The sequence below is a fragment of the Ursus americanus genome, chromosome 3 (assembly GCF_024610735.1).
Source record: "Ursus americanus isolate L20-20 chromosome 3, mUrsAme1.1.p, whole genome shotgun sequence".
In the NCBI taxonomy this organism is placed as follows: Eukaryota; Metazoa; Chordata; class Mammalia; order Carnivora; family Ursidae; genus Ursus; species Ursus americanus.
Window position 1 is genome coordinate 27,111,826 of NC_142129.1, and position 22,970 is coordinate 27,134,795.

A 22,970-nucleotide genomic window follows, 5' to 3' on the forward strand; every position below is an offset into this window, starting at 1 on the left:
AACCCACCAAATTAAGGATTTCCAAATGCTAAATGTATTATTCAGATAGCAGTAATTATTAGTTTACTTTACAGGTGGGTTGAGTAAAATCCTAGGTTTAGATATGGGAAAAGGGTAAGTTTGGTGGTCATGTAAGTTTTAGAATATCTTTGGTAATTAAAAAAAACTGGTGATTATGATCTCACTTTGCATACACTCCCTTGCTTTAAACCCCCCAACTCTACTTTGTCGGTATTATAGATTCATTGTGCATAAGGGGAAATTGAGGTGTCAGGAGGTCAGGAGACCCACCCAATGTCACAGAGCTACTAAGCAGAGTCTGGAGAGAGCACAGGTAGCTTCATGTTTAAGGTCTTTCCCAAGTGGCAGGAAAACCACCCACAGTCTGTTGCCCTTTAAAGAAAACACTTTTGATCTTGCTCTTAACAGCCAGCTCGAAATGACAATAACTTCCAAAAATAAAAAACAGCTTCCAGGGCCACATAAATCTTTCTCTTTGGCGCCCTGCAACAAGGCTTTGTGTTGCTTAGGGTGGTCCACGGTATCCTAAACTTGCCTTCAGTCTGTACTTTTTGCCTTGGAGTCCAAACAGTACTGTCTTTAAAAAAAGGATCAGCATACCAGTGGTGCCTGACTGGAGCAGTCAGGAGGTTGGGGTGATGTTGCAAGGGATGAGGCAGGGGTGAGTGTGGGTACATGACACCTCTCTGCAACGGATTCTCTGACTACCTCCCGTCCATGGTGCATGCCAACACTGCACTGCTGATGCGTGTGTGGGTCCTAAACGGGGCTGGCCGTAACAGTTTCCAGAGTGCCCAACCACTTCCATGCAAGGAAGGCCTTTGTGTCCCGAAATATCTCACTGCCCCCGGCACCTGTCACCCCAGTGTCATTCAGTTGCTTCAGTGAGAGATTCTGTTCTTTACGGCTTATTGTTCCATCTTCCAGTGTCCCTTTGAAAATGCCAGCAGCACTATACACGGTCCCAGTGCAGAACTAGGATCTCTGGGAATAGTTACTGAAGATGGCATGGGGTGAAGATGTCGGAGGGTCTAAGACTGAGTCGAGTGGGAGGTGATAAGGCAGAATAAGAAAAGGGACATACGGTAAAATTTAGATTTCTTCACCGTTTTATACACAGCCCAAATCCAAACCCGGAGGTTCTGCTGTGTGGAATGGGGGCCCTCATACCCTGAGGCAATTGTCTCTTACCTTGAAACTGCTACGGTTTCAGGGTGATGTGGTCATCTACTGGAGGTCCCACAGAGAATCATCAGGATTTCTCCTATCAGAGGGATAGCAATGGTGAAAGAGGATTTTTATGTTTTGGTTTTGCTAAGAAAATACAGTTATTATATTCAAAGCAATGTTCCTTCTCACTTTCCTGCATTTTGACCATTTATATGTGCAATTTTAAAGATATATTGAAATCAATATGAATAAAACTTTGTTATAACTTTGGTATTTACTTGGTGGTGACACACTTCTGCTCTTTCAGAATCCTGTGGCACAAAGTGGCAAATCAGATCAATGGCTTCATTGGACTGATTTCAGTGAATCAACTAGTCAACCAAGAGATTTCAGAGAGAGCTAAAATTCTGTCAGAATCGGGGTCCAGCCCGCAGACACAGGTAACTTTTATTTATAAGTAATGTTACAGCAACTCCCTCCACATGGTGTAATCCTATAATGACAGGGAGAACTAGACCATTCTCCTTCCTCAGTAGCACAACTTGTTCTGCTGATAAATTGAACACAGGTGCACGCGTGCGTGAACACGCACATACACAGTTAAAAAAAAATGAATGCTACTTTTATGTTGCCTCAAAGAGATACAATTCGACATTTTAGAAAAGATATGAAGAGGCAAAATACACTATTGGCTGAATAAATGAGTGATTGGATAATCAAATATACACTACTCTTCAAACTAGCAAATTAATAGATTCACCTTGTGTTTTTTATGTCCTATGTTTTTGCAAATTCACTTCTGGTTTTGGAGCTGCATTAACTGAGGCTTAGTTTCTAGGTAAATACACTAGTGATAAGACCTGTCATATTAGTTTTGCTTATCTCTAGTTTCATATTACAACATTAGATATTTTTACTCTCTACTGTTGATTCCTATGTCAAATTTGATTACAAGAGAGATATAGGAAGATGTGTGCTAGTTTGTGAAAATGATACACAGAACAGGAAGGAAATCTAGATTCACAAATAGGTGGATTTCTAGAGGAATAAAGAATAGAAAAGAACAGAGCAAGCATGGCCCATGAAAAGGCAACTTAATAATAGATGTGCCCTTATCACAAGCTTGAATGGTAATATGATTTTTTAAAAACGAACCCTTTGTTTTTAATTCTAAATCTAGGAATCTATCTTATAGAAATAATCAGAGATTTGGACCAAAAAACTGTATGTGAAGAGGTTCATCTCAGCTATATTTAACTGCCAAGACATAGAAACAATCAAATGTCCAACAAGAGGAAATTTGTATAAGACATTATAGTATACCAAGTTGCTCACAGGCTGAATCTTACAGTGAAATAGGTCACTTCCTGACAGGTCAGGGACCTTGGTGACTTTGATAAGAGAGAAATTTGCACAAATTTATAGTAAAGCAGGTGAGATCTGGTGGAGAGAGTTTCTTGGCTTGGGGAAGAACAGAAATCTGAAAGATTGATCCATTTCCCTGAACCGTCCAAGTAGAGGCTTTGTTACCTAAGTCATTCTCTCTGTAAGAGACCAACAGTTCATTTTCCACTCATTAGTGAGTGGCAGCTTCTGAAGAAGGTGAGGCCAGTTACAGACAAAAAAAAAAAAAAAAAAAGCTACATTTGGTTTAGACAACCCAGTTGAGGGTAAGTACAAATGTTTTGACTACATTAATTAGCTACCATAACAATAAAAATGAAATGCCTCTAGACCTTAACGAAAGCATTGTTTATGTACTATGTAGGTATACGAACACACATTTACTATACTAAATGTCTATGCTATATATACGGTCTATGGATATACTACTATATGCATGTGTTCATTTGACATGACAGAAGTTCCTGCCTGGGCCTCAAGTCAAATCTTTACCCATTCAAAATTCAAACAATAATGAGCCATTGGATTTCTTCATATTTTATTTTGAAACCACGCACAGGCCATTGATTTCTTTCTGGGGGAGATACCTGGGTGTAGCAGTTGAAACTTGGTTCGAATCCTGCCATCTGGATTAGCTGCCTCATTAACTGTGTTGGATGTGAGTGTCAGCAAACATTTCCTGTTATTTTTCTGTAGTTGAACTCCTCTGGAATGAGGAACTAGAATTCTAGAGGTTGTTTGGCAGTTTCAGCTTATTCCTCACCCTTGAACAAGTACTCTGACATACTCATTATTTCCGTCTCCTTCCTTTTCTCCAGAATCACCAGACTTCAGAGTTGACCACTAGGTAGCCCCACCTGTAAATTCCATTTACAACATGCCCAACGAGTAATTGTCCATCCTCAGCCCTCACCACCAAAGTGACAGGAAGCTTATATCCCCACAGAGCCCTTCATTTTTGGCCAGCTTTAGCAATTAGGAAAAACAGTGAAGTTGCATCCATCTCCTCAAATCATTATTCTGTGATCCTAGTTCTATTCCTCAGAGTCACACTGATAAAATGTTGTTCCTCTGCTACATGAGAGCCCTTTAATCATTCCCCAGGAAGGCTGTTCAGTCTCCAGTGAGCCTTCTCCTCCCGAGGCAACACAACTTTTCTTCCTGTGCCGTGGGTTCACCTCCCTTCACCATCTTGATTGCTTTCCTGTAAACACACTCGTTTTTCCATTTTTTTCTAAAAGTGGCTCTGGACACAACAGCTGTAGTCAGACCTACACAACATTAAGCAGGCGTGACCCCTCCCTTTTCCTAGATACTATAGATCTGTTAATTTAGCCTAAGCTCAGATGAATTCGGGGGCTATCATGTTACACACTTGATTTGGACCCCTACTGGCCCAAATTCTACATATCATATTTTTTCTCACATTATTGCTATGCATTTCTGTGCAGGACTCTTTATTTAACCCTATTACATTTTTCCTCTTCCTCTTCTTCTTCCTTCTTCCTTCTTTCTTCTTCTTCTTTCTTTCTTCTTTTTTTAAGATTTGACCTTTATTCCAGTCTGCTAAAATCTAATGCATTTCCTATCCCTTCAAGTATTGTTCTATTTGCAGATCTATTTGCATGGCTTCTATATGTCCATCTGTTCGATTAATAATGGTAAATGTTGAACAGAGATTGGCACAGGACAGAGATGCTTTCAGGTTGACATTGATCTATTATTTAGCACCCTTCAAGAAAAGCTGTTTATCCAGTTACAAATCCTCCCAAACACATCACCATCTAGTATTATCTCCTTTTTGATAACAAGACCATCATCAAGAAATGCTGTCAACTACTTTGTTGAAATACAGATGCATAGTGTCTACTACATTTCTCTTCTCTACTAAATCAAAAAGATAAAGGAGGAATATTGACCCACCAGTTCTTGGTAATTATTATTTTTTTCCTTAGGGATTTTCAAACCATCGTATTCATTCATTCAAAAACATGTGTTCAGTGTCTGCTCTGTTCCAGGCAGTGCTAGACGCAAGACAATAGGATACATGCCCTCAGGGAGTTTGCTGCCTTTAAAAACGCATTCTAGACTTTTCCCCAGAATCAGCACCCATTACTGCCCTCCTTCCCAAGGTTTGGCAGAAAGTCAAGTACATAGCACGTCCTCAATAAATATTTGTTTTATTGAATTTAATAACTATTATAAGTAACATTTACTGAGTACTTACTGTGACGTGCATTACGCTAAGTACCTTAGTCAATGATGACATTTAATTTCTATAACATACTTTCCCCTATTTTACAGATAAGGAAACCGAGGCACAGAGTTGTGAGGTAATTTGCCCAAGCTTGCCCATCTAGTGAGTGGTGGAGATGTGGATAGAAACGCAGTTGTTTGGCATTAGAGGCCACACAGGCTTAACCACTATCCTGTAACTGATGATCCGTCTATTACTGTAATGGAATTAATGAAAAGGTGGTCCCATTTTGTAACACAAACATTCATAAGTTTTCTAAAAGAGTTTAAGCAAACAATCAGCAAACCCACTGAACAACTCTAGGGGAAATATACATATTTTAGATAAATTTTCATCTGAAAACAAGCTATTCCCACAGATACAACAGAAGTGTAAAATTATGATACTTTATGATGATAATATAATGTTCTCAGCACAAAGCAGAGTTAGGAGTTCCTCGTCCACATCACTGCTATTTCACAGAAATCATTTCATTTTAGTTGTAGAAGGTTCTTTAGATGTCATGTGTTCATTTATGAACCAGATGGGTGATGGGCTCTGGTAAATTCTAAGGTCTTTCCAACCTCAAGATTCTATGAATTATTTTGCAGAAACAAATTTCCAATTTTACTGAGTTCCTCTTTTTCACCTGATTTAAAAGAACTGAAAGAAATTTTTGATCCAAACATAAAACATCCATCTTTTGCTATAAGTGATTAAAAAACCTTGATAGAAATTTATTTTCATTAGTCACAAAAATCATTTATTTTTTTTCTCAGAAACGAGGACCAGCAAAGACCCTTCTGAGATCCCATAGTGTGTATATTGACACTTCCTCTAAGCATATTCATTCTTGATCTGTTTTTCTCATGATACTATTATGCTTCATAACTATGCCATGGAGTTAATATTCTTTGAACAAACAAAAATAATCCTGCCTTTATTCTGTGATTAAAAAGGCCCCAGAAAAGCAAACCCACAGGTGATCAATTAGAAAGAAAGTAATGAGAAGCTACCACAATATGTATTTCCATCTGTTTAAAATATTCCCAATACTAAACTACCTAATAAGCGAGTTGGTGAGGTACAGATCAAATATTTCATAATCTCACCTTTTGGAATGATCGTCTTGTCATTCTTATCCAGGGCCTTGCCTTCCTAAACCAGAGGAAGTGCCTTGGAGCCAATGTGTTCCTCTGTGTATCTAAAATTAAGTACCCAGTTGGTGGTTAAATTAAGATCTGACCTTGTACAACTGAAACCTAAGCAGTTCCTGGCACACAATAAAGTATTACCCATGACTTCTCTAGACTCTCATCAAAAGAAACATAAGCCCACAGAGGTATAATAAGATTATCTGTGTCCTGATTGGTTCAAAGAGCGCTCATGAAAACAAATGATCTGCCAACCCAGCTGCAGTGAGGGTTCCTGCTGGGGAACCAAGCAAAATCACGTCAATAGAATTTTTACATATTTTAAAATTAGTTGTTCAAGAGACAAAACTGTGAGTCTGTGTGTCTGCAGATCCAAATCCACTTGTAATCAATTTTAACACCCACTATTTCTCGTTCTTCATCTTTTAGACTCACCTCAAATCCCATTAAATACAATCTTCTTGGTATATGAATTTATTGCCTTTCATTTGATTTTCGTTGAGTACCTGCCAGTCTGATACACTGATGGGGATACAACATTCAGTGACATCTAATCTAATCAAGAATTTTTAGGTCAAGTTATAAAACATATACAGTCTAAAAAAAGTGAGCAGCCGATGTAAAGCAAGCAGAAAAATCAGAATTTTAATTGGGGAGGGTTGTTTGTTTCCTATTAAAAAAAAACAATAAAGTTGAGTGTCTTACTGATTTTCTAATGAAAATAATCTGCCTTAAGTTTGTTTTGACATGGCTCTCCTTGGATTAGCTCAGGCCACTGTCAGCATTCACAAAGCCATCTGGCTTCTGTCCCCAGCACTCCACTAAAACAACTCTTCTGAAGGGCGTCAATGCCCTCCTAGTGTCTGAAGACACTGTGTGTTTTTACTTTTCAGACCCTCTGTTAGATTTCTACCATTGGTCCCTCCCTTTCTCCTGAATGATCTACTCCCAGGCTTCGGGGAGCACTATATGCTTTTGTTTTTCTTCTATCTCTCTGACCCATTTTTTGAACGTGGTGTCAATGAATAAGCACATGGACTGTAGTGAAAACTGTAGTTTTACTTCCAAACTTGGAATGCCATAAACATGAAATCAGAGGTCCTAGTTCTTCTTTGTGATAGAAGAGGCTGTACTTCAGTCATTCTCGGAGCAGACTCTGAGAAATATTATGTATTTATACCACTATTAACTGTATCTTGAAATGGTCAAGTTTGAGAGTTAGAACATGGGGCATGTTTTATAACTATTAATTTTTCAGTAAAAATTCTTACAAAAAACAAACAGCATTGTGAGACCCTTTAATTTTTATACAATACTTTTTTAAACTAACAATATTAAAAATTCATATGAAGGCTTAGAGTACAATGCAATTTATGGATAAAATCTATACCCAATATTTAAAAATGTGGTTTGGTACATTTCAGAGACATTTCTGCTCTTATACCAATCAATTTATGGCTGTTTTATCCATTTATATAATAGTTATTATAGATCTCCTTAGATCACACAATATTTAAAATAATGCTTAAAATAACAGAAAGGACAAAAAAGAGAGACTGGGTGCCAAATAAATGAAAATATGTTCCTTATGTGGTAGGCCCATGAACAAGTCTTGCTTTACCACTTATTCTCTGTCACCTTAGGTTTGCTATTTAAATTTTTTGAGACTCAATTTATTCATCTGAAATGAGGATTTAGATAATAATAATACCATAATAATGAAAATAATAATATAATCACCATGACACCCACCATTTTTAAGAGGTCTATTCCTCAAACAGTTAATCTTCTCTACACACACAATAAAGCATGTTTTGAGTAATTCAAATATTTAAAAGAATGATCTGTTCATATGCTTATAATCATTTCCATATTTGCCTGTTTTGGAAGTTGGCTTTTCCTGTTGATATTCTCAAAATGGAAACAAAGTGAATCAGATTTTTGAACAGTGGACTTCGGGTTTGCCTGGAAAGGGTGTTTCAGGCAAAGGGTGTGATAAAGCAGTGAACTGTTGACTACAACTGCTGTTGTGAGGAAGGCACATATAATGATACCGACATCGAAATACACGTCCTTGTATCTTTATATGGCAAGAAATCCATGTCCTGTTCCACAATGATAATTATAGCAACTAAAATGAGGAGTCTTAGGTTGAAATGGTTGAAGCACAGTGTTAGAAGGACTGTCCCTGGAAGCACCTGTCTTATTTGGGGAACAAAAGATTTGGGCTGCCTTGTACATTAACTTCCAGAAAGCATGTAACATCCTGGTCTTCATGTTCCAGGCACCTGCTGCTACTACACTCCTTACTTGCTCACAGGTACTCCGTGTTCCTGAAAACATGGGGCTTGCAGGCCTTCGACGGTGAGTTAAAAATACGGATCTTGCTAAGATTAGCCAAACAATCACATCTACCCCCACCTGACAAAGCCATTAATCAGATTCCTTTCTGATCGGGCCCATTCTTTATAAAAGCCTTATCAGACTACAGTTTTATCTTTGCCTTCTGAGCCAAATGGCACGTCTGAATCCCTTGGAGAATCTTGCTTTGTTTTGTCCCATTATTTTGCAGGTTAGTAAGCAACGTCTATGTACATGTCACTTGGTTTCATTTTTACTTTGAAATACAGTATTTCCAATTTTCTCCTCCTTCTTCCATTCTTGCACGTGTTCATTATTTTGGTCATGGGGGGTTGTGATTAAAAAATGCACATTTTATTTCATTTGTATGTAAAACAGAGCAGAAAAATGTGAGAAAGGAAAGAAATCCTGTATTGCTGGTGTTCATCCAAGGACTTTGATAATTGGTTGTTTGCTTTTGCTGTGCTTTCTACTGTTTTGTTTTGTTTCTCAGACTTAAACATCGAAACTGTGAGTCAAATGAATCAGCACCACACTCCACTGGGGTGCTGATGTTCCAGGCCTCTGAGGAAGCCGCACCCTTGGCATCGCTCCTGCCATCTTGTTTCCATACAGCAGCACAAAGGCAAGTGACAAGAAAGCAGTTTTGAGTAAGGCACCACTGTAGATGGCACGCTAAGCCAGTGGTGGGCAAAAAAGGGGGAAGAGTTCTGTCCTGGTGCTTAGTTATATGCACTTTATCCCCGGTGTCGGCTAAAGTGCCCGCCATGTTGGAAGCACACACGAAATATATGCTAAATGCGTTTTGAACACTGTGACTTGTTCATCTGGATTAGCAGTTATTTCTTTTCTTTTCCTTTTTAAAAAGATTTTATTTATTTATTTATTTGAGAGAAAGAGAGAGCACGAGAGAGCGGGGAGGAGGGACAGAAGCAGAGGGAGAGAGAGTCTCAAGCAGACTCCGTACTGAGTGTAGAGCCTGACACAGGGCTTGATCTCATGACCCTGAGATCGAAATCTGAGCCAAAACCAAGAGTCAGAAGCTCAACTGACTGTGGCATCCAGGCGCCCCAGCAATTATTTCTTATTTAGTTTAACTAAAGGTTAATTCAATTAAAACTGAATCATAGTAAATTTCAAGAAAACAGGTTGATGTGATTCATTTTCACTACTATGAAAGATATTTCAGGAACATCAAAGAGAAAGAACCCTGGATTAAAAGAAAGCAGGGAATTTGGATTTTAGTTTCAGATGTGTCCATGTTTTTGTGAATTAAGGCAAATCACTTAAATGTCTATGCCCTGGTTTCCACCTATATAATTCTTTCCTGTTATTTCACATCATTGATACGAGAGTAAAATGAGAGCATAATTGTGGCAGTTCTTTGAAAAAGTAGTAATCACTTCACAGATGGAGCACTTACTATCATATTGTTCAGTTGACCCTTGAAGGTTTGAACTGCATGGATCACTTAAACATGGATGTTTTTAATACAGTACCATAAATGTATTTTCTCTTATAATTTTCTTAATAATATTTTCTTTTCTCCAGCTTACTTTATTGTAAGAATACAATAGAAAACACATATACATAATGTGTGTTCACTGTTTCTGCTGTCGGTAAGGCTTCTGGTCAACAGTAGGCTGTTAGTAGTTAAGTTTTGAGGGAGTCAAAAGTCATACAAGGATTTTTGGCTGCATGGGGGCTGGTGTCCCTAATCCCCGAGTTGTTCAAGTATCAGCTGTGTTGTATTTCGAAGACCTAAAACGGACATTAAAGAAACTATCCCATTTGGCTGCGTATTCTACACATGGACACACACATGTTAATATATGCAGAACGGTGCCGTGGTGCCAGGCCACTTCAGGACATGCACGGTGAGAGAGGTGAGACATGCGGTTTTTGTCTTTAAGAAGTTTTCCATTGTGGGGTGGCTCAGTCAGTTAAGCTTCGACTCTTGATTTCAACTCAGGTCATGGTCTCAGGGTCATGAGATCAAGCCCCACGTCAAGCTCTGCAGGGAGCATGGAGTCTGCTTGAGATTCTCTCTCTCCCTCTCTCAGCCCCTCCTCCCCCACACACTCACGCTCTCGCTCTCAAAAAATTAAAAAATAAAAATAAAAGTTTACCATTGTATAGAGAACAAATAAGTAGAAAAGAAGCCAGATTTGGGTAAGAGAGAGAAGGCATAAGCAGCCCTGGAGGAGAAGGTCAGAGAACAAAGATATACACATGTTTGAGTTTTAAAAAAGAGAAAATGGCTTTACATTAGTAGACCATCAAAGTACTTTGAGAGTGTTTCTTTTTCTCCTTGTCTTTTTTTTTTATTTTTTTTTTTTAAAGATTTTATTTATTTATTTGACAGAGATAGAGACAGCCAGCGAGAGAGGGAACACAAGCAGGGGGAGTGGGAGAGGAAGAAGCAGGCTCATAGCGGAGGAGCCTGATGTGGGGCTCGATCCCGTAACGCCGGGATCACGCCCTGAGCCGAAGGCAGACGCTTTAACCACTGTGCCACCCAGGCGCCCCTCTCCTTGTCTTTTATAATATTGATCTCTTACCTATCCCAAATTGATAGTGTGCTAAGGCAAGGAAACTTTCACTATTCTTAGTATCTTATTTAACATAAACTAAACATAATCATCATCAAGACTATATAATGGAACTTTATATTGGTAATCAAAGTAAAATTGGAATTACTAAAAATTCAGTATTGTATATTGTTCTTTCTGAAAAGGTTGATGTTTTTCATGTGCACCTGTTATGTTTCAATGTTTTCGAAGCTACTAATGCATGAAATCCCATCAACTAACATTTGGTTATGAACAAGAACATTTTAATATTAATTGTTATATAAAAGTCATATGAAGTTGGTAAAGAAAACTTACCATGTTAAAACTCAACAATCTCACTGTAAATCTATCCTTTCTATAATTAAAAGACCCTCCTCTTGTAGCTCTTGCATTCAGATCTTTATTTTTTGTATTTCAACTTTGACCCACTGTTTTGTGTATGTTCAAATGATTTTAGTATAAAAGGTAAGCTTAGAGGGGCGCCTGGGTGGCTCAGTCGTTAAGCGTCTGCCTTCGGCTCAGGTCATGATCCCAGGGTTCTGGGATCGAGTCCCGCATCGGGCTCCCTGCTCAGCGGGAAGCCTGCTTCTCCCTCTCCCACTCCCCCTGCTTGTGTTCCCTCTCTCGCTGTGTCTCTCACTGTCAAATAAATAAAATCTTTAAAAAAAAAAAAAGGTAAGCTTAGTGATTCTTTGAGGAAAGTAAAAAAATGAGATTATTTCTGCTAGGCTTAGATTTATCTCTAGTAAAACAGTGTAAGTAATGAGACAGAATACCCTGGATTTTCCAAAATGGTATTTCTACTAAATATTTGGCTCAGTCGCAACTTGATTTGAGGATCTACTACGCAATTATCATACAAATAAGGCAATTCGCATTTTCTTCACGGGACCTATAATATCAAAAATATTAAAACAAAGTTGTGTTTTGAGGTTTTTTTTTTTTTAAAGATGTATTTATTTATTTGAGAGAGAGAGCAGAGTGAGTGAGAGGGAACACAAGTGGGGAAGGAGGGGCAGAAGGAGAGGGAGAAGCAGCCTCCCCACTGAGCAGAGAGCCCAAGATGGGGCTCTATCCCAAGACCCTGGGATCATGACCTGAGCTGAAGGCAGACGCTTAACTGACTGAGCCATCCCAGGCACCCCAAGTTTTGAGGTTTGTTAAGGTGTTTTTATGCAGCTTGGAATGTTTAGATAATTTCCCAGTCTTCAAGATCTGAACCATTCAGTCTCAGTGTAAGCAAATACTTTCAAGGGGACCTTGGGTGGGATAGAACAGTGAACTGATTCATGGGCTATGGAGCATCTTACAAAGTCAAGAAAGGTAGGACCCAGAGAAGTAGATGAATGCGGGATTCTCACCTGTGCTATAGTTGGCAAATATTTGTTGAGCGTGTACTATGCCGTACTGCCCTATGCCATCAATGACCTCCCAGGTCCCTATTCTTGAAGAATTTACTTTTATGTTGGTGAAGTAAATATTAAACAAGAAAATAAATCGTAGTAAACTTTATGAAGAAAATAAGCATGACAATCGTTGGTAACAAATAGGTCACGTAGGAATCCCCACAAGTAATGGATCAGTTTGGGGACTTAATTCTAGTGCTTTCTAAATTGGGATTTAGGGAATAAGGAGGCGTTTCCTGTTTCAAAAAAATTGTTTGTTTCTTTACCCACTTAACAAGGTTAAACAGTTATTTTTCAGAAAATTTAACCAGAAAAAATGAATCTCTAAGAGGGGGAATTGGCACCCAATTCAAGTACAAGATTATTTGAATTCTTCATTGAGATAATTATATCCCACAACTGAAAAACACAAGGAAATGCTAGCACATTCCTATAGCCATCTGTTCCTTCATAGGACCACACTATTTAGATTATTACAGCTATATAGAATGGTGTGATATTTGAGAGGGCAAGGCATCCCTCATTATTTTTCTTTTAAAAATACTTATGTTATTTCACACATTAGTATCTGTTAGGTGACTTTTAAAATCATCTAGTCAAGATGGAATTGTGACTGGGCATACACTAAAATTAGATTCCTCTGGGAAAAGTTGACGTGTCTAAAATATTTAATCTCTCCATGCAGGAAAACAGTTGTTTCAATTGATTCAAAACTTTTCTTTTAAACTTATATAAGGTGCAATCGTTTTTTTTCCCCTTAAGTCTTGATTGTTTCTTAAGTATTCCTTAGTATTTTGTAATTTTTCTTTCTTTGTGAAAAGAATTGTTTTTCCTCAGTATATTTGAATGGGTTATTTCTGGCACACAGAAAGCTAACCCTCTTTGTGTTTTTATTTTGGTTTAGCTGCCTTTCAGAACTCTTATTCTAATAATTTTAGGTTAATTTTCTTGCATTTTCTTCTTTTTGTACACAGTGCCAGCATGCTGAGTGATTAGAAACCTCATGAAAAATAATAGACTAGCTTGTAAGGGGAGAAAAAGAGGGATTCCAGTATGAAATATTTAGAAAAAGTAATTAGTATGTAAACCCTAACTTTACGTATGATGCCTGTAGAGCAATGGTTCTCAGGCTTGGCTCCCATCGGAACCACCTGAAGAGCTCTAGAAAACACTGCTGGCTGGATCCCTCCCCCAGAGTCTCTGCTGTAATTCCTGAGCACCAGGATAGAAAAACTCTGCAGGTGATTCTAACATATTGCCAAGCTCAGGAACTCTATTTATAGGTGACCTAAAATAACAGATTCTTTGTCATAGAAAAATCTATTTCTTTCCTTCCCGATTGTTAACTTTGTGCTTTGACATATCTAACTCTTGATTTTAAAGAAAAATCTTTTTTTTTAAACATGTACTCATTCTTACGTAGTCTCAAAATCATACATTCCCTTATTCAATAAGTCTTTTTGGAGCAGTGCTAAGTTCCAGACATACTGTTCAGGATATAGGGATGAATAAAATATATTACCCTCTAACATGCAGGGATTTTTATCTGTTGGGAGTATTGGCTTGACTTGGACGTTGGGTTGTGAGAGAGGAGACCAGGGAGGAGCCTAAGCAGCTGGAAGGATAGAGTTACCAATAACTAAAAAGGAAAAGGTTCCAGAAGGAGCAGGTTTAAAGAGGAGGAATAGGAGCTCAGTTTGGATCACGTAAAGCTTGAAATACCTATTAAAGTCCAAGAGGAAAAGTTCAATAGGCAGGTGAATGTGTGTCCATGTTTAGGGGGGCGGGGGAAGTCTGAGCTGCAGAAATAAATTAGTGATATTGAAAGCCGTGAGGCTAGATGAGCTCACCAAATGAATAACCGTAGATGTAAAAATAAATACATTCAAGGAATGAGGCCTGGGGTTAAGCGAAGCTTCAAGACAGAATGCAAGCCAAGGGAAGAAAAATATTTGCAGCATGAGGGAGTGACCAACTGTATCAAATTCTGCTGCTAGGTCAAGTAAGATGAGGACTGAGAACTGACCACTGGACTCAGCAAACTTTAGGTTTGTTTTCTAGTCCAAAATCATCTCAGTAACCACCCAGGCTTCCTTTCGTGATTTCCCATCTCTCTCCCCCTCTGCCCTGCTTCTCGGTATGGGGAAGAGACCGTGTTTTTATGTTTGGGGGATTGTAGAACCCATATGTAGTTCCCTCAATCGGGGAATGTTGCTTCCTTTTCTTATACCTTTTCTCCCTGAAAAACCTCCCTGAGCTCATTTTGTTAGACTTATGTGATGAATAAGGGACACGGATGTGTAAAACTCAGTTCTTTTAAATTTTATACTAGCAGCTGCTTTAGAATGAAACAGTGTCATATGATAGATGACATTTAAGCAGAATTTACAATTCTACTAATTCTTTAGAACATCACCCAACGCAGGATGAGCAAGTGGGTGAGGTAGAGGGCAGGACTGGCGCGATAAGCACCACAGGTGAGGGCTTTGGAACTGTTTGGAGTTTTGCAGCACTTCATGGCCCTTACTTCCAGCTTCTTCTCAGAACTCATTCCCCACAATAGCTCCTCCCATGACCTGAGATCAGAAATAGCTGGGACATTTGGAAATGGGTCCATCACCGGGCTATCCCATCCCCCAAATCCCCCTCCCCTTTGTAACCCTCAGTTTGTTTCCCAGAGTCCATAGTTTCTCATGGTTCGTCTCCCTCTCTGATTTCTCCCCCTTCAGTTTTCCCTCCCTTGCCCTGTGGTCCTCTGTACTATTCCTTATGTTCCACATATAAGTGAAACCATATGATAATTTTCTTTCTCTGGTTGACTTATTTCACTTAGCATAATCTCCTCCAGTTCCAACCATGTTGATGCAAATGGTGGGTATTCATCCTTTCCAATGGCTGTTTCCCTTTCAATTTTAAGACTCTATAATGCTTTCTATTTCCCAGAGTCCACAGCCTCTCATGGTTCAAACTGAGGGCTTCAGAGGGGAGAGGGGTGGGGGACTGGGATAGGCCGGTGATGGGTATTAAGGAGGGCACATACTGCATGGTGCACTGGGTGTTATATGCAAATCATGGAACATTGAATCAAAAACTGGGGATGTACGGGATGGTGACTAATATAACAAAATAAACATTATTTAAATATATATATATATATAATTTTAAAAAGACTCTAAAATGCTTTGTACATTTTATGTTCTATAACTTGAACAGTCCTTACTCCTTACTTTTAAGGTTTCAGATTTTGCTAAAATACTTCTGTGTGAGATGCTGGCTATTACTTTGCATTCTGTTTGACTTAGATTTTAAAACAGGCTATTTGGGGGCGCCTGGATGGCTCAGTTGGTTAAGTGTCCGACTCCTGGTTTAGGCTCAGGTCATGATCTCAGGGTCATGATCTCAGGTTTGTGCGATCAGCTCTGAGTCTGCTTAAGACTCTCCTTCTCCCTCTGCCTCTCCCCCCTTCTCTCTCTCAAATAAATACATAAATCTTTTTTAAAAAATAAGCTAACAGGTTAGCCCTTAAATGAGATTTACATCCTACATTACCATTTCTGAGCAACCTAAATGCAATGTGTTTCCCCTTGAATAGTACTGCATTCATTTATTCACTAGGCATGGGTTTATCAGCTATGTGCCAGGTATAATGGTAATCTCCAAGACAGTTCTTCCTCTCAGTTGGACAAGATAGAGAGATGGCCAAAAGAAGGTGATATTTAGTTTCTAGGAGGGGACAAAGGATGTATCGCAGAGAAGATAAGGGCTTGAGCTGAGAGGGATGAGAAGGATATATATATATATATATATATATATATATATATATATATATATATATATATATATATATATATATAATCTAAAAAAGGACAGGCATCCCAGGCAAAAAAAAAAATGCACATAAGTGAAGGAAAATGGCATATGTGGGAGGAAGGTCACAGATTGCACTGAGGAGCCTGTAGTAAATGAGCTGGAGTTTTTGGCAGGAGTCAGAATATGGAGAACATTATATACTGAACTAAGGAAGTTATGGTTTTATTTTCGTTCTTCCTCTAGGGCAGTGGAATTGACAACGGACTTACTCCCTGGCATTAACTGGGGTATGTGGTATTGTTCACCAGAATCTCAAAGGCTGTGTGTATATTCTGAACTGAACATGCATTCCCTTTGGGTATTCCAATATAATCCCAACTCCCACATCACACACCCTCCCTCCCAAAAAGCCATAACCTTCAAATGTTGTGGAATGAGTTTGTCCAAGTGTTTCGGAGTCTGAGAACCACTGCAGGAGGTAAGAAGCAGCCATGGGAGCATTTTAGGTAGGAAAAGTCATGATCTGATTTGCTTGTTTCTCCTCCCGCTTCTAGTTTGCAGATATTTTACCATTAAAATTGAGATGTAGATTCTGTTCCGAATTTAACAGGACGTGTTCTGTTCACAAACGGATGTGGAGCAATAGCACAACGTCTGGCCCAGTGTTGCCCAGAGCACATAACTGGAGCAGTCCAAGGGCTCTTTTCAGTTTGTTGACCAATCTGTTTGCTTTACCTAAAAAAGTTCATTTATATTGTTTTTAAATGGTTTGCAGAAATCTTTTGAAGAATACCCTCAAAGTCTCATATTTTTTCCTGAAAATCTATCGGACTTAGAAGTGACAAAAAAGGGAAAAACTATGCAAACATATATGGTAAATTCCCAACTGCACTTCAACAATAATAAAAGAAAACTTTCATTTTACAAAATAATTTATTAAATAATTTATGAAGTAGCAAGTTATCCTCATGATATGATATATATGAGTTCTACTAAAGGACTTCTCGGAAACCTATCTTTTGGGCAGTGAAGCTCACAAATTCCTTAGAATGAGATACATTAAAAAAGAGGAAGACAGAAATAATGAAAATACAGTCTTAGGACTCAAATTGGACAGGACCCTCCTCCCCCAGCTTGGAGCCTAGGTGTCTGGAGAAGAGCTTTTTCTAACCACACAGTTGAATGATCTTGTCCTGCCTCCCCTCTTACCATAACAATGCCAAAGGTGGTTAAACGCTAAAGTGAGTCTGTTATGTGGTCAATTAATTATTGATGATATTCTGGTTTTGAATTCAAAGAGGCAGGAAGTTAATGCGCTTTCTTCATGGTGGCTCACAGCCCTCCTGTAGCTTTCTACTGTCTAGTGAGAGTCATTTCCTTGGAGCGGTACTCAAGTATATTGTGGAACACGGATGTGCTGAGAGAGAGAAGGAACACCTCCTCCCCCGCGAAGAGCTGAAGGCAGCCTGTGGGACACAGATACCACCTGGCTATCGACTGAGTTATTGGTAAATGAAGGCCATTTCTCCACGGAAATCAGTTGGCACCAAAGCGAGCTGAAGCGGTGCCTACGTTGAAGGACAGCACCATCTAGCGGTCGGAGAGCCACACAGGCGTGGACGCCCACTGGTATGCTTTCCGCTTCTGTGTTTTGAACACTTTTCTAAGACTGAGGGGTCCATTGTGAATACAGTGGTCTCCTTTCATCACAGGCTTACCCAGATAGTTTCCGGCTGAGTCTCAACACTGCGTTTTGCAATGATTTGCCACCTAATAATTATAATGATGGCCAATGTTTATCGAGGTCTTGTGACGAAGTATTAGGCCAAGTCCTTTCCCCAGGGTTTCTGTGTACAGTCGTGCAGTTTGCGCCCTGCACAAGGATGCCTTGGGTGAAGGCACCAAGGGAATGAAATCGTCATCATCTCCACTCATTGATGTGAGTGCTCTGGAGAAGGTGCCTGCCTGGAGAGAGGGTCGAAGTTTTCTAAATTGCACAAAGGTTCTATATAATGCAGTCCGTATATGCATTTAATGCTCACAACACTCGTGCAAAGTAGGTGTTACATTATCACGGTCCTTTCTTACGGAGGAAGTAAGTCTTAGGAAGGGTTAAGTAAATTGCCCAAGTTCGTGTAACTAGTGAGGGGCAGGGCTAGGATTTTAACCCGGACGACTTGACCATATGCTAAGAGACCTCCCAGAAGTGTGAGCGTGAGCGTGTGTGTGTGTGCACGCACACACACGGGTGCTTGCATGTCAGATCACTGTTTCCATCCCCATGCTGGAGCGAGAGATGTAGTGCAGTGTCTTCTCACTACTGAGGAACTCCTACTCAAGTGGCCCAAAGCAGAGGCCAGCTCAGAGCTGCCCCTGTGCCTGGCAAGTTTGACTGAATGGCCGCTCTGCTCAATGACTCAAGCAACTCAACAAGTAGCTAAATCGAAAACATATCAAGCATTGCATTGGAGAACCCGGGGTTGCCATGCACCTCGAGACTTCCCCTAAGCTACTTCAGCTTAACGTGTATGCTTCCTGAACAGCCTATGCACGTTCTTCCCCCTGTGGCTTCCTCACACTGTCACCCATCTCCAATGTCCTTTGTTGCCACTCCCCATCTCTGCGTACAGAAGTCCTGCTCCTTGAAGACAAGCTTCACTCTTCCTTCTCCACTTCTATGAAGTTTTCCAATCCTGTCAGAGTCCATCTTCTCTTCTTTATTTTCTGATTATATATTTTTTGTTTGCCATATACTGTAATTATCTATGTGCATTTCTTATATTGGGTTTTTATCTGTAACCTCTGAGGACACAGGATGTAACCTATAGGATCTGTGCAAAGCAGGCGTGCAGTAAATGGGAATTAAATTAAAGGCCTGGGGACTTAAACAAAAGCAAGAGAAACCTGCAGCTTTACCATATGTTTCATGTTCTCACTTAAACTAAATGTCTAAATAGGCATTTCATAACACAGGGAATGACAAGCTGGGAGTCTGAGGGCAACTCCACAATGCATTCTATAACATAATAGATTTGTTTTTAATAAAGACCTAGTGAATAATTTAATTAGTGTGATTTGCCATAATTAGCTCAGCTCCCAGGAGCTGAACAAGTTATAACTTTGCAAATCTCTTGGTAGCAGGCAGGTTGCAAACTAGTTCAGAGTTAATTCTTAACTTTCACTTTGGCTGATTGTCTATTAGACCCTCAGGCTAAAGTTAAGCAAAAATTAAGTAGAAGAAAGAAATAGAAAAGCCATTCTGAATATTTCTGAGAATATTTATAAAGAATTTATTTTGCATAGAGGTGAATTGATAATAAAAAAAGACTTCAGAGAACAAACGTAACTATTACAACCTCTGCAGCGAGTGTATAGCAATGTAGAAATTTAACATTACTCGTTTAAAAAATAAATTTAAGATTCTTCTTCTTTAATTCTAACTAACAAGATATTTTTATGTAAGATTCTTTCCCAATTAAGCTTTGCAATTATCTTTCCCGATTAAGCTTTGCAATTAAGGAAAACACATTACAATGGAATCAATGTATTCAAATATAATTGGTAAAATAAACATGACCCCCATTTTTATATATTGGATAACACTATTAATACTGTTTCTTCTCTCTTACCTTTGCATATAAAATATCTTGGATACAAATTGTGTTATCATAGATTTGTATTAGGAAAAACCAGGTATGTCAGATAGGAAATATGAAAAATAAGACTTCATAAAGTTTACTGATGGCAATGATACAGTTGCCTGAATATCTATAAGAGGGAGGGTGGACTATAGGACAGAAAATTCTAACCATGCACACACAGGTTTCGCTGAGAAAGGAAAGGGGGAGGCATTGAATGAAATTTCTGTAGTTCATTGTAATCTCTCTCATGAGCTCTAATATTAAAAGGGCATATACCAAAGACAGCCAATGTCCCTATAATGCGATACATATAAAGATAATGTTAGGAAAACTAAGGCCTCAAATTAACTGAGCTCACGTGCATGCACGCATGCATGAATGAATGAATAAGTGCTAAAACTACGGAGATGACTGTTCAAAGAACAATTCTTTACAGACAAGGAGAAGTAGAAGCAGGAAAGAGAGGTATGTTCACAGTTTAGGAGAACAGAAAATATTAAAATAACAGGTATGTAGGTCAAGACAAGTTATTTCCTAGAGACTGAAAAACACCCAGTTCTGATCACAGAAATACTGCCGGTAAAGTTGGAACAAGACAGAGCATGAAAAAGGCATCAGGAGACTTTGGATGGCTAAAGGCTGTGATGACTTTTTTTTTTTTTTTTTTAGCTGATGTAAAATATAAGCCTGGAGTCTATGAGCAGTTAGGACAGAAATAGATTATCCAGTATGGCTTGTGAATAACTTTTATCATTTGAGCCTTATTTTACCATTCATGTATCCTTTTATTTGTCCAATATTATAAAAATAATTTCTTTGTGTAAGGTACTATGCTTGGCATTTTTTCCCACAAGGAACACTAGCTAGTAAATAGAGGTCATAATTTCCACAAGTCCTTCAACAGAAACTCACCGAGGAACCCTAGGGATGAGATGAAGAAACATGGATGAAGAAAAGGTTAGTGGGTTCAAGACTGAATAACCACCCCCAAAGAAAATCTCAATAAAAGGCTGCTGTCTATTTGACAGTATTGTTCAAGAAGTTTCACATCTTTATTAACATTATAAGTTATATTGCTATGAGCAGCAAATTTGGGGGTATTCAAAACCTGGGAAGGAGAGAATCATTGCAGAAAGAATTAGAGTTGACTTAGGAGGATAAATAGAATAGGACAAAACTGCATCAATTAAAATGGAGCTGAATAAAAAAGTGGAGCTAAAATAAAAGTGCATATCATTATGACAGGTTCGCCTGTCTTAAATGAACCAAAAATTGGGTCTTAAGTTTTCTAAAAGCTGTTAAGGGAAACCAGGTCATTTATAGAACTATTTAATGTAAAACATAGTGCTTAGTTCTAGAAGGGTGACAGTGCTAAGGATGTAATAGTGAATAATAGTTAAATAGTGAAATACATTAGTGAAATACATAGTGAAAATAATAGTGAAACACATCCCTGAAAATAATAGAACACAAGTGCTCATGTTCTTATCAAAATACCAAATTATCTCAATATGCTAGAAAGATGGGGAAAATCAAACAATGGACTTTATCAAGGACATATTAAAGCCATACATCAAAGCTCAAAATATTAGTCATATAGGTCTGTGAAGTAAAAACCCAGCTTAATAGCCAATAACATGAAAACAAAAAAACAAACCCAGAGACTTCATTTGGTGAATGAAGTATGAGTTAGTTATGCAATAGCTATTTTTTACAACTACAATTGTAATCTTACAGGATATTAATAAAAGGTAGTTTTCCAAATAGATAAAAATAAGTTTTCTGGTTTGAACATGGGAAATAAGTTTGTTATCCTTTTCTTTTTTTCTGGAAAATTATGCAAAAGTAATAAGGAGAATGACCACAAAACAAATGTAAACATCACTCTCAGCAAAACCAGACTAAAATAATCAGTAGACTTCACAAAAAAGTAAAAGTTGCTAAAAGCATAAAGATTAGAAATAAATCTTTGCAGGAGCTTGTAAAAAGAAGTACAGAACAGCGAGAAGGCTCGTGGCAGCAGATCTTAGAAACACCAGCACATATACATTTTCTAAAGGTGAAGCACTCACATTTAGAATGAGTTCTGTCGTGAAAGCTACTACCTTTGACTGTAGAAATCTGTGCGCCTCTAAAGACAGGAAGGTGGTGGCACAAACTCTCTTGGATCTGGTTTGGTTCAGAGAACCAGGAGGGAGCTACACCGAGAACCACATAGATGAGTGACAGCTGCGGGAAGCAGTCTCTCTGTTCTTTCCCAAACACAGTCAGCCCAGGAAAATCCAACTTATTTCAAAATGATTAATAAATACTGGAGTCTTATAGGATAGATGTAAATGAAAGATAAGGATGAGAGTAGCAGAACTTTCCAACAGATAAATTACACTCATACAGGTGTTGCCATTGAGTAGATAAAAATTATGGTCATCTATTTTATCATTAAGTGAAATGACAATGACACAATTTCATCAATGAAAAGACTACAAAGTAGAAATGTGAGAACTAAGTAAACAAATGGAAATAGAAAAGCAGAAAGTAAAAAAAAAAAAAAAATGGCCAAATTCGGAAAGGGAAAAAAACCCAACAAGCTTTTTTGATCAAATTTGGAAGACTTTTCCTGGGGGGAGGGGGGGTAGACCCTGAAGAGGACACAGTGTGAAATATAGGGGATAAAAATGAGAAAAGAAAACAAAATAGAATGACAAATTTAAAAGCATTAAAAAGGATAGTATATATCTATATATCTTTAAAACAGGGTCCAACAAACGCACAGAGACTCTAAAGAAAGAAGTTAAAAATAGAGAGAGAGAAACAAACAAGAATTGAAAGACATAAAAACTTCCTGAAATAAAAGATTTAAATCTAAGTAGCTAGAGGATATACTGTGTGTCAGGGGAAAATGACCTAAAAAGTTAATACAGAGGCATAATCTAATGCTACTGGATTTTAAAGATAAAGAAAGCTGTGTTGCTAGGGTAAAAAAAAAATTTATAAAGGGAATAGCAATCTGACATAATATTTCTCCAAAGCAGCACCTAAAGACCCTCCAGGGAAGAAACCATGAGCCAATAATGTTATATCTGGTCACGCTGTCCTTCAAGGATCCATTTGTAAGATTCAAAAAATACTGTATATTGTTCCTGTGAGACCTTCTTCAAGAAAGTGCTAGAGGATTAATTCAGCCAAACACTAAA

General features: G+C 38.4%; 2 protein-coding genes across 8 annotated transcripts in view; one reads left to right on the plus strand and one right to left on the minus strand.

Annotated features, from left to right (window-relative positions):
• ASB15 (ankyrin repeat and SOCS box containing 15) overlaps positions 1–6,075 on the minus strand; it is a 37,890-nt gene extending 31,815 nt beyond the window's left edge. For all 5 annotated transcript variants that reach the window (XM_087860849.1, XM_087860848.1, XM_045792736.2 and 2 more), the window contains exons 1-2: positions 5,944–6,075; positions 1,213–1,285 (exon numbers count right to left, since the gene is read on the minus strand). The gene's annotated coding sequence lies outside the window, so the exon portion shown is untranslated. The remainder of the gene's footprint in view (positions 1–1,212; positions 1,286–5,943) is intronic.
• LOC123789008 (uncharacterized) lies at positions 278–22,268 on the plus strand. Of its 3 annotated transcripts, none has more exons than XM_087860851.1 (5): positions 278–1,106; positions 1,499–1,631; positions 8,270–8,349; positions 8,840–8,971; positions 16,379–22,268. In XM_087860851.1, the coding sequence occupies exons 3-5, from the start codon at positions 8,327–8,329 to the stop codon at positions 16,596–16,598; spliced, it is 375 nt and encodes a 124-aa protein (XP_087716977.1). In that variant the 5' UTR covers positions 278–1,106; positions 1,499–1,631; positions 8,270–8,326; the 3' UTR covers positions 16,599–22,268. The 3 variants fall into 3 exon arrangements, 1 of the variants encoding a protein (XP_087716977.1); XR_015723880.1 differs by lacking the exon at positions 8,270–8,349 and having other exon boundaries at positions 297–1,106; positions 16,379–16,422; positions 17,474–22,268; XR_015723879.1 differs by lacking the exon at positions 8,270–8,349 and having other exon boundaries at positions 300–1,106.
• Positions 22,269–22,970: the final 702 nt, after the last annotated feature.

Coding starts and splice junctions, on each gene's coding strand:
- LOC123789008 (XM_087860851.1), top strand. CDS start 8,327: ATGGGGCTTGCAGGCCTTCGACG. Junction 8,350..8,839: donor GGGCTTGCAGGCCTTCGACG/GTGAGTTAAAAA, acceptor TTTGTTTCTCAG/ACTTAAACATCGAAACTGTG. Junction 8,972..16,378: donor TTCCATACAGCAGCACAAAG/GCAAGTGACAAG, acceptor TTCTTCCTCTAG/GGCAGTGGAATTGACAACGG.